We start from the raw sequence: 11,235 nt of genomic DNA on the forward strand, positions 1-11,235 counted from the left end.
ATAGGTCCTTTGCATGTTTACTCTTGCCCTCCCAAAGCGTTTTATTTATGTTCTGCCATGACACTACTACAAAAAATGCTTCACACGACACCTCTCATACAACGCCACACTGTTTTCCGTGGTGTGAATCATTTCTCATTTTTGAGACCACAGTTTTAAAATTTCCGTCTTCTAATATGAATTCAACCAACGAGTGTTTTTCATGCTGGAATTATGAATTATTTAAGAAGATGTTTATAAATAAAAGCGTGGTGTGAGGTCAAATGGTTATAAAGGCAGCAAATTTCGCACCAATTGACACCATTTAAAATTTCTCAGCATGTAGTGGTTGTATGACGGTTACTTTAAAATTGTGGTGTGAATACATAAGTTTGCAAGTCAAAACATGTCCGCCAACATTCCCTCAAACATTCCCCCGGCCCCAACCCATTTCCCTCCACCTAGGCAACAATAAGAGGCAAACTGAAAATTTAAAAATGGCATTCACACAACAGTTATGTGAAAACCATTGTCTGATGGCTTGATGCATGTGCAAGTAATAGCTTATCCATATATGTGTGCAAATGAGCCACCATTCAGACCAAATTAGTACACTTGAAATACTGCACAATAGCATTTTCATCGCAACGAGCCAACGACTCCGACACCATAGCATTCACTCTCTTCGACACAGCCTCTCTCGCTCTCTCGACGACTCTCCTAAAACAAACTCCCACCCCACCTCTACGGGTCTCCTCGATCATCTCTACTGCACCTAAGATTTCCCTCTCTCAGTTTCAATATCCAAATCTCCTCATCTCTATTACACCTGAGATCTGCCTCTCTCCATTCCTCTCTCAATTTCTACATCTCACTCACTCCAGATCTCATCAGAAGAGAGACGTCGGGTATGGGAGACAGGTATGTGGGCACAAGACGGCGTCTGGATCCGAAGGCTGGAGAAGCAAAGAGAAGCTGAGATAGGTTTCCGAACCCGACCTCAGATCTTCGGCCATTGCCTCACTCGTGGAAGCCACATGTCTAATTAGGGTTTCGGGAACCCTGAGGAATTGGGGATTGTAGGGTTTGGGAGGAGGGGTCGAGGGTGTAGAAGATAAGGTCACCGGAGGTGATACAGAGGGAGGCGAGGGAGTCGTCGAGAGAAGAGGCGTGGAGGTCATCGCGGCGGAGAGGGATTGTTTGAGGTGGTGGAGAGAGCAGAGATTCGGGACCTCGATTCAAAGGGTCTGTTTGGACTCAATAGCGGGGCAGTTATCATATATCTTTCAGATTCTGTGTAATTTGAATTGGGTTTCTGGTTTTCTTGGTTGTAATTTAAACATCTCTTCTTGGATCTGCCAAGATTCCTCTACATGTTGCATTGCTTTTAGTTTCTTTTAGGTAGATGTTTCTGTTATATCTGGGTGTTGTTCTGTGCATATTGTTGTAATGGGTCCCTTTTCTGGTTCTTGCGCGAGGCATTGTGTTTTGTGAGTTTTGTTCTGTGAAACCCAATAAGGTTTCAATTGTTGTGAACTGGAGAGATTGGAGAAAAAGACCCCAAAAGAGGAGATTGTGTGGAAGTTGTGATCTGTGATTGAAAGGACAGTTCTTGTGAGCTTTGAGAAGATCAGAAATTAGTAGGTAATTTGATTTTGTACTAGGTGTGTTTGGAATTATATGAATGCGGAGAGTGGTCTATTCTCTTATGGTTTGTGAGGCTGGAAAAAGCTGCAACTGACCTGTTGGCTTTGCATTTTGTTCAAGTCCTTCAGGAGAAAGGAACAAAAAGAAGGATAAGTTACATTTTGTTATACTTGAGCTGGATGTTGGTGTCAGCTTGTGTAACAAAGGTCAGTGAGGTGTCTTAATTTTACAGCTTCTCAATTTTGTATATCTGGAGAATGGATAAGACCATTTACAATTGCCTGAAATCACTGAAATTGGTTTCAGAGGGTGTAGAGTTGTGGCAGTGAAAGATTGTGTATTGTGTACTCAAAGCTTGTTTCCAACATTTACTGAAGGGCCTTGGATTTGAATTATGGGGAATCTGATTTGCTTGAAGAAAATTGAGTAGATGTTTGGAAAAAGTTGGGAGTGAAAATAACTGATTTGGACAGAAGAGGTGGAGATGGCTGCAAAACTTCTGCATTCTTTAGCTGATGACAACCCAGATTTGCAGAAGCAAATAGGATGCATGAATGGGATTTTCCAAATTTTCGATCGACACCAAGTCCTCACTGGTAGGAGGATTAGCCACCACAAGAGGCTTCCTCCAGGTAATTTCCTGCTGGTTTCTAACTACTTTTGGTTAATGATAATGTCATACTAGTTTGTTCTTTTATTCAGTTGCTCTAGCCCTTTTAGCTTCATCATCAACCCTGTCACTAATTATAGATTTGTCTATATGTTCATGCAGATTTTGTTTTATTTTTGCACGTTTAAAGATTGAAAAAAGTACCCTAAAACATCTAGTTCATAGAAATTGGCGCAAAAAAGGAGAGTAATGAATTGCAACCTACAACATTTGATTCCGTAGACCGTAAGATGAGAGTCTAATAATGAATTGCAGCTTATGACAACTAATGCATTCATTTGTTTCACAGGGAATTCGCACTATAGCAATGGTGGCCTGGAAAGAGAGTCCAACAATCCATACCATCGGCAAGCAGTAACTGTAATCACTCTCTACTCGATGATTCCTTTCCTTTTAGCAAATTGCTAAGAACTATGTTTCTGGTAGCGTTAAGCTACTCACTGCACATTGTTCATATATTATTTTCTATGTGGGCTTTGACTGTGATGTGTGTATGTATTTGAAAATATCTTTGAACTACATATATATATATATATATATATATATATATATATGTATGCCTTGAGAATTAAGATGCATATTTTTACCCTTTTTTTTGGGTTTACTAGGAATAGTTGCCCGCGCTTTGCTGCGGGAGTTAAGATTGTTAGTGAATTGTTTACGAAAGTGAGTAGTTGTATACAAAAGAAGTTGTTAATATGATACCAAGGAAACTGGAATTGAATACAGTCGATATGAAACTGAAAATGAAGGAGAAAAATGTAAAGGAAATTGAAATTGATTGATTGAGATCTGCAAACTCATGTTAGTTCCTCAGTTCAAGAAGATGCAGTGAAAGATCAAAATCGAACATTGTACGATAAGCATTGGTCGTAAAAGGATTACCACTTTAAGAGCTTCCTGGTCCCAAAACATTTCGTGTTCAATTTTTCATAATTTTTCTGCAGCTCTAAATGCAATGGAACTATGAAGTCAAAAACTGAATCTCAAAGTACAGAAGAAATATAATACCTGCAGAAGTTTGAGATCTTCTTTGGAAGCTAATTGTGACAAAAATTTTAATCAAAACTATGAAGCATAGTAATAAAGAAAACAGTGACATATAGAGGGAGAATTGTTACATTATATTCATTTGATAAAAGAGTACATGTACATTCTACATTTGTTACACAATTGATTTCCTTTGAAGTCATCCAAAAATTGCTTGATGCACAATAACGTTAGGCATATCAGCTGCAGCTTTACAAAAAAGCTAGCTGCATAGTCAGATTAGCTATTATAGTTGCAGATTTACAAAAAGATTGTTGCTGCAATCTTGTGAGATTGTGGAGCTTGTTCAAAAACAGTGGTGGTTCCAACTGTACTTGTGATTGCAGCTACACAAAATCGATTACTTCATCAAAACACTGTACACCACAGTTATCCTGCATTAAACAGTCTTTTTGTTTTCAGCTGATGACGATGTGGTTTCATCTTCCTCTGCTTCTCTCTCACTGCAGAGTAAATAAAATATAGTACTTATTTAAATATTGATAAGAATTGATTCATTAAAATGAATTATTAGTACATGTATTATAACGTCCTTTTTTAAAGATAAGAGAATTGTAATATTCAACCAAAATGAATGTGATAAAAATTAGAATGGTATTTTCCAAATAACCAAAATTAAAAAAAAAAAATTTAAAAAGAGAGAAAATATTCAGATCAGTACTACTTACCTTCTAGATTTCTTGTCTGGTTCAGATATGAATAATCCTCTTTTACTTGTCAGAGAGTTGCTGATTCTTTGAAAAGGAACAGGATCTGGAGTCATAGTTGCTGGGTCGTTTTCAAAAGGTGGTACAGAGGATTCCATATGTGGGAAGACTGCTTTGATTATTAGCTCACTATCTTCCGTTATCTTGAGCTGAAAAAGAACTTTTGGCCTCTTGTTTTCTCCATCTCCTCTGGTAATGTTGCTTCTGTTGGGTAGGATCTTTTGCTGACCAAATCTTTGCAATTACTTCCAAACAGTTTCTCTGCTTGTTTTCCCATTATGATAACCGTTGCCTCGTTTTGACCATCAGTGATAGTCATGTAGACTCTGAAACTATATATAAAGAAGAGACTTTAGTGTTGTTATTTTGTTTTGTCACATAATATAAAATTTGTCCTCAAAATATAATTTTTTACAGTGTTTACCAAGAATTTCTTGCTTCCCATGATGTGAGCAGCCGAGTTGATTGTCATGTTCTTGTTCTCTTAATTCTCGATAACAGCAAGGCTTTATACCACCAACCGTCGTGTGTTGCAAATCTGGAAATTGAAGCATTGCAATACACCATTTGTTCCTGTAATTGAAAATTAAAAAGGGGTATAAATTATAAAAATGTCAAAGACTTACAATTTATAAATTAGGGCCAAAGTAGCATAATGAATCTATAATTTACAAAGTAAAACAATTTACAGAATAAATTATTTAAATTTCAAATACTTACAATTTATAATGTGTAGTTGGAAACAAAAATTGGATTTTATACCTTGTATGACAATGGATCCAATATGTTCAATCGAGTCACTGTTTTCATATTGGTTTCCTGGATTTCTTCTGATGTTGGCTGTTTGAATAGTGTTGGAAGTATTTGCACTCTATCAACCAGTTTTGAGAACCTACAAATTTATAGGCATGTGATGAAACTGTTGATATTTTTTTCTTTCCTTTTTTGTAAAATGATGGTTTTCTTATAATGAAGGAACTTACTGAAGCCTGTACTTGTTTGTTTCTGGGATCTTTGGATTGATGAAAATACAGGTGTTGCTTGTATTTGATGGGGCAGGTTTGTCTGCTAGTTACAAAAATAATTAGTTATATATAGTTGTTAGTCATGTTGAAATAATTGATGAATTTTTGAAGGACACTTACTCAAGTACTCTTTGATTTTTAAATTGGTTAATGCCATCAGCACTAGTGGAGAAGCTTTTCTAATTGTTTCCATGTTGACTTGTCTAGCAGTGTTGCCCCAGAGTGTAATTCTCAAGTCCTCTCTTCTGCATTTTATGTTTAGGAAGTTAGTTTTAAATCTCAATTGGATCATATATTGTACTTAAATGTTTAAAGTGTGTAAAAAGTTTACCTTAAATTCTGCAAATGGATTTCACATTTTGACTCTCTATCCTTGACAGTTCACAGTTGTCTCATGTGGTGGTACAATCGACTTCAAACAGCCATACACATCTTGCATTTAACAAAAATAAAAAAATAATAAAAAGTGATTAATCAAAGTTATAAGGAAAAGTATAATGAGGAAGCATTGTTTATTTACAATGTGTACATTTACCTGTTAGAATTGTATGATCATTCATGCGTGCTTCGAGTTGATCAAATTCTACTAAATAGAATCGATGCTCTGGAATTTCTGGGCAGTTTCCTTCAACTGCTTCAAAGACAGTCAGTGCATTGAAACAGACTTGACTCCGATGATCAAGAATCTTGTAGTTTTCCTGGTTTTTTTGTGTAAAGAAATTCTGAATGTCATAAACCTTGCCTTGTTGTATTTTTTTTTGTGAACTAAAGGGTAGTCAGATTCACTGATAATTGCATGAATAATTGAATAGCGTCACCCTGCATTTCATAAGAGAAAAATATGTATAAGTGTGCAAATAATTGGACTGATAATTAATTGTTTGTGAGAAAATTACTTTTTCATCAATCAAGACAGAGTGGAGACCATCATTCTTGTCAGTATTATATTGCTTTGCTCTCCACACTCTCAATATACGAACTCTGATCTTGTATTCCGATTTGTAAGGTTCCATTTCATGAATGAAGACATCCATTTTGTTCTCGCAGCTGCAAGTAATAGCATATATTATTTTTAGATAATAATTTTAAAAAATTGTTTTCATAGACTACATATAACTTCATTTTGTTTGGTTTCAATTGTAGAAGCTTCATTCGATGAATGAGAAAATGTCTGTTTGAAAATCTCAAAATGAGTAATGAATAATTGAAAATAAGCTGTTTTGTCACAAAAAGAATTCCTTTTTCTGTTTCTTTCTTCAGCATCAGCCTCTATGCACAACTATATATTGAAGACCAAGTTATGATCATAAACTTCGATTGAAAGAAATGTGCTAAACCTTGGCAAGTATTTGATGATAAAATTCTGTGGGAATTAAACACACAGTTGGATTGGCTTTGATGAAAAACTGAGGCATAAGAATGTCAATATGAAATAGGATTATAAATCAAACGCAGTAGCAAATCAAAGAAGCAATTAAGAGCAGTTTTCTGAAAATGAATGGTTTTTAACAATTGAACATAGGCAATGCTGCTATATTTTTTTAACAAACCCATAGTCTTTGAAATTATGTTTCATTAAAGCTGATAAAACTCCTTAAAAGTTAAAACTATTAGATGCACAGAACCATTATCATGATCTAAAGGCTTAAACTGAAAATTCAAATTCAAGGATCAACATACAATAGAACACCCAGAAACATGACCTCATGAAGGAAACATTTGGTATACAACCCAACACCAGTCAATATTAATCAAACACTGCAAATAACAAAAGGGTAGTTTGAAATTGATTGATTTTGAAAGAGAGAATCAGATCAGTGGTAGTGGAAAACGAAAAGAAGTTGATGACATTTGATCAAATAGAAAGTGAAACTTGACCGAGTACCTGTTTGGATTCATGTCGACGTCAGAGAGGTTGCAACAGCGCAGCAGCGGAGGTCGGTCTTCACCGATGCTTCCCGAAAGTAGGCGTTGGTTCTTTAGATTATACTTGTAGCAGATCACCAACTGAAGACACAATTATCCTGAGGTCAAACACAATGCAAAATTACTATAGCAAAAGAGAAACCCAACCACTAATGAAGACAAACCCATGCACAAATCTCAATCAGAACACAAAACCCCTCACCGATTGGTCTAGCACGATTATTCAAAACCCAGCGACACCGAAACCTGATCAAGCCCCTTCAGATGCGTAGAGCCGAGCTAAGAACGAAGAGAGAGAGAGAGGAAACACATCGCGTTTATCACCCTCAACACCTTTTATATCTAGGTCAAACAGAATACTGTAATTAAGCAAAGAATGGAGGGCAAAACGGTCATTTCACAGTACCGACTCGGCTCGAGCCGGCACTGTTACTAAGCCGATGAACAGTTAACTGAGAATTAGTATATAGTAAATATCAGTTGAGCTGAAAAAGGACCAGTAATTACTCAAAACTTAATTGGGGTGTGATCGATCAAGTGAAAATTGGTTGTAAAACTTTGGGTTTAGTTATAAGCTAAGAAGCACCGAAACGGGTACGAGTTTCCGGATATGATACGATCAGAAACGTGGAAACGGCAAATCTTAAATGTAATAGGAAACGCGTACGTGAAGGAAACGCCAATTAAATATATATATATATATATATATATATTGACAATCCACATGTCAATAATGTCAAGTTATCAACCAACAATTATATATATATATATATATTATATATAATTGTTGGTTGATAACTTGACCCATAGTGTATAGCAGCAACACATCGCATAACAATATCAGAACAAATATTTCGAGCATAAGAGGAACGACCGAACTGGAGATGAGGAACGACCGGACTGAAGAAGAGGAACGACCGGAACTGGGTCTCGTCCGAGCAGAAGAGAAACGATCTCGATCTGGGTCTCGTTTTTGCAGAAGAGAAACGAGGGTCTCGTTTGCGTCTGAAGTCGCGTCGTTTGCAATTGTCTGAGGTCGCTTCTCTGGTCTCTCTCTCGATCTGGTCTTTTATTTGTTTGTTTGTTTTTTTTTTTTCAATTTGTGCAGAGTAAAAAGTCAGTATTACCCCCACGTTTCCTATTTATTTACCTTCTGGCGTTTCCGCATTGGATATGGACGCATCCAAACTGTTTCCAAATCCGGATACGCGTTTCCGAGGCGTTTCCGACCCGTTTCCAGTTTCAATACGGGATACGCGGGTATTTTCGCGTTTCCATGCATCATAGGTTATAAGATCTATGGTGTTGGCAATAGCAACCTTTTTAGAACAGTAATTAGCTCTACATATTTAAGTAGAATTATGGAGAAATCAGGTAGAATTGGGTGGGGCATATATGGCATTCAGATCAATCCTCTTGATCAAATATATAATTATGCAGTTGCCTGCCACAAAGCTGGAATACTGGACTGTTCAAAAGCAAAAGCATGTGAATTCGATTCAGTAAATCTGTGCATGATCCAATTATATTATGGTCAATTTGTCCAATTAACTCTACAGCTATCATTATGATTGAGTCTGCCAAAAATTGCATGTGATCAGATTATTGCTATCACCGTATAGTTATACACATTACTCATGACTAGCTTAACAATAATCATCGAACCAGTACTACTTGAAGCTCAAGTTCATATGCCATATGATTCCCGTGTATACATTCACTACACACACATATATATGCTACATCATACATATATCTCATATATAAATAATTGTAAGTAACTCTACGTGAACATTAGAACCTATGGTTTTCATATTAATTATCATGGAAACTAAGTCTGTGAACATTAGAACCTATGTTTTTCAATTTTGATTTTATTAGTTTGTTTTTACTGTCATTTGCCTATGTTTCATTTGCTCAAGAAAGGAAGTTTAAGTTTTTTACTTCTGTTTGATTTTTTTTGGTTTGGCTTTTGGTATGAAATGGTAGTACGTGGTAGTGTAACTAATTCAAATGGTTTTAATACAGTCTCTTGGACTATATGTTGATTGGGGGATATAGGCATAATTGGGACCTAGTAAATACTTGGACTACATGCAAGATAAAAAGCTTATGTAGGTTTCTCTCTGTTATTATTTTTTTTTTCATCTGTACAGCTTTGATATTAAGATTGTTTAACTGTTAATATGTTTCCAGGTGTGGGATGCAACTGCAGCTGATCCTAAATTGCTGGTCTTTTTGAAATCATACATGAATTTCTTACACATTGAATCTGGTAATTAGATCTACCTAGCTTTTCTAATTCTACTCTGGTTTAGATTAATCAGTGGTTCATGAATTATGAGATCTGAGCGCATAACATGTTCACGAAGTTATCGAAATGTAGTGTATAGAATTAAAAATGCATAATAATATGGGAATATGGGAATGCTAAACTAACACTTTCTATAAGCCGTGGTCGTCTTCTACTACTAACTTTCTTCCAGTTTTATTTAACAAAAGAACATAAACCTGCTCACCTGCAGTTCTATGTATTCTGTGAACAAATTGAAAAGCCAGGAATTTCTTACTAGTAATAGGTGTTTGGCAAAAGTCACCCTTGATTGATTTAGTTTCATATGCATCTGCTAGTGTTGATTGGGGGATATAGACCATATTTGGGGATATACTTAGCATATTGTACAGATTTTATTCATTTTAAAGGTACTAATGTATCTGCTTTGAACTTTCAGAGGCCATCCCATAATGCTTAGTGCTCTGGAGTTCATCTATAATTTTAATATAGTAGACTGCTGATTTGAGTGTGGAACTATACCATTACTGGTATCTTATCGGGACTTGATTGATTTTGCAGGGTAAACACGGTATCGAGAAACAACCGTTTCAGCTCCCTGATTTCATTACTGCAACTGGTACTGAGAAAATTAGACAGGTAAATTGGTCATGAGGTTTTTTATTTGGATTATTCTTTGAACACCGCACATAAGTGCTCCTCTTACTATCAATGAGAACTCTGACTCTTATGTTTGTACCGGATAGGTCCTGAGGTTAGTATGTTTACTGTAATATCTCATATAGCCTTAGCAGCATACTTGATTCTAAGGAGATGGGTTATGTGACGCTTCCATCTTTTTATTTTTAGGGGGAATCTGCATTATGGAGACTTGCCTGACACACATTAAATCATCAATGAGGATCACCATGGGGCACTCATCCACCACCTCTCTTTAGTTCGCAACAAACGCTGAAGTTGATGAACTGCGTAATGAACTCGCAAATTATGAGGTGAAGAACCTGCTAAAGTTGGGAAGTGTGTTGGGATGAATCATTGTTGGTCTTTTTTGGGTATATGAAAGGTCTGAAGTGCATTAGGCAAGATGTTGGTCCTTTTTGGGTTGGCCTGAATTGCATTTCTTCTATAGATGTGATTATGTACAGATGAGACTATTTTAGTCACATTTGTAGATGTTTTTTTTGTATGAGAGACCCGTAGGTGTGATCTTTTCTATTTTTTGGATACAATTATCATTATCGGATCCATTTATGGGATTATAACAACTATTTATTATAAGAAAATTATTGATCATTTGGTCAATTTTTGGTTCCAGCTAAATCTGAATCTTGCCATTACCAAATCAAACAACAGTAGGTAAAATGAAAAATATGTCGTCTGATGAGGTTTTTAGGGTGGAATCAAACAAAATTTCTACAATTCACACGATGGTTCTTACTGATATCATTGTCGGATGCACACATAGACAACAAGTATTAGCAAAAACTATTGTCTCAAATGTCACAGTACAACGGTTAGAGTTATATCTGTCGTGCGAAAGCACATACGCACTGAATTTTTAAGTCGTCACACCACATCTATGCTGGAAGAACTATCGTGTGAATACAATTTGCACAACATCTTAAAAATAAAACCGTGGTATGAATAAAAGTCACACCACAGAAAATGTTTGTCGACAGATCTGCCGATCCATCAGACGACGAAGTTAGTTGCAAACCGTCGACCCAATGCGATGTATACGACGGTTGAAAACCGTCGTCTGATGACGTTTCATCAGACGAAGCCTCGATAGACTACGGAAATGCAAAATGTCAGACGACAGTTTTAAACCGTCGTGTGAAGCCTTTTGTGTAGTAGTGTAAGGCCCACAGAATCATCATAAGCCTGTCAAACACATTGATTACATGCATTTTTATGCATGTAATTATATCTAAAATA

General features: G+C 36.2%; 1 protein-coding gene and 2 long non-coding RNA genes across 8 annotated transcripts; 1 reads left to right on the top strand and 2 right to left on the bottom strand.

Moving 5' to 3' along the window:
- Positions 1-576: 576 nt before the first annotated feature.
- Positions 577-10,599, top strand: LOC112165457 (protein LONGIFOLIA 2). Of its 5 annotated transcripts, XR_005799618.1 has the most exons (6): positions 578-1,832; positions 1,933-2,258; positions 2,586-2,656; positions 9,201-9,279; positions 9,859-9,936; positions 10,147-10,512. XR_005799618.1 is itself a non-coding variant. In XM_040506106.1 (5 exons), exons 1-4 carry the CDS (start codon positions 2,111-2,113, stop codon positions 9,861-9,863), a joined length of 303 nt encoding a protein of 100 aa, XP_040362040.1. In that variant the 5' UTR covers positions 581-2,110; the 3' UTR covers positions 9,864-9,936; positions 10,147-10,512. The 5 variants fall into 5 exon arrangements, 3 of the variants coding, with proteins under 3 accessions (XP_024157733.1, XP_040362040.1, XP_024157732.1); XR_005799617.1 differs by having other exon boundaries at positions 577-2,258; positions 9,859-10,051; positions 10,147-10,599; XM_040506106.1 differs by having other exon boundaries at positions 581-2,258.
- On the bottom strand, positions 3,531-5,771 carry LOC112165459. 2 transcript variants are annotated; one of them, XR_002922848.2, is made up of 8 exons: positions 5,614-5,771; positions 5,410-5,510; positions 5,199-5,323; positions 5,037-5,118; positions 4,816-4,945; positions 4,478-4,626; positions 4,015-4,385; positions 3,531-3,789 (listed from the first exon to the last, which is right to left on the bottom strand). It is a non-coding gene; the product is annotated as an uncharacterized LOC112165459 (long non-coding RNA). The 2 variants fall into 2 exon arrangements; XR_002922849.2 differs by having other exon boundaries at positions 4,816-5,118.
- Positions 5,788-7,330, bottom strand: LOC121049328. Its single transcript, XR_005799619.1, has 4 exons — positions 7,207-7,330; positions 6,964-7,102; positions 5,975-6,125; positions 5,788-5,897 (listed from the first exon to the last, which is right to left on the bottom strand). It is a non-coding gene; the product is annotated as an uncharacterized LOC121049328 (long non-coding RNA).
- Positions 10,600-11,235: the final 636 nt, after the last annotated feature.

Source organism: Rosa chinensis, chromosome 5, assembly GCF_002994745.2.
Source record: "Rosa chinensis cultivar Old Blush chromosome 5, RchiOBHm-V2, whole genome shotgun sequence".
Lineage (NCBI taxonomy): Eukaryota > Viridiplantae > Streptophyta > Magnoliopsida > Rosales > Rosaceae > Rosa > Rosa chinensis.

Excerpts from the sequence above, each read along its gene's own strand:
- LOC112165457 (XM_024301964.2), top strand. The coding sequence starts at position 2,111 with ATGGCTGCAAAACTTCTGCATTCTTTAGCTGATGACAACCCAGATTTG. Across the intron at positions 2,259-2,585 it reads CCACAAGAGGCTTCCTCCAG|GGAATTCGCACTATAGCAAT; the intron begins GTAATTTCCTGC and ends TTTGTTTCACAG. Across the intron at positions 2,657-4,067 it reads ACCATCGGCAAGCAGTAACT|AGAGTTGCTGATTCTTTGAA; the intron begins GTAATCACTCTC and ends TTTACTTGTCAG.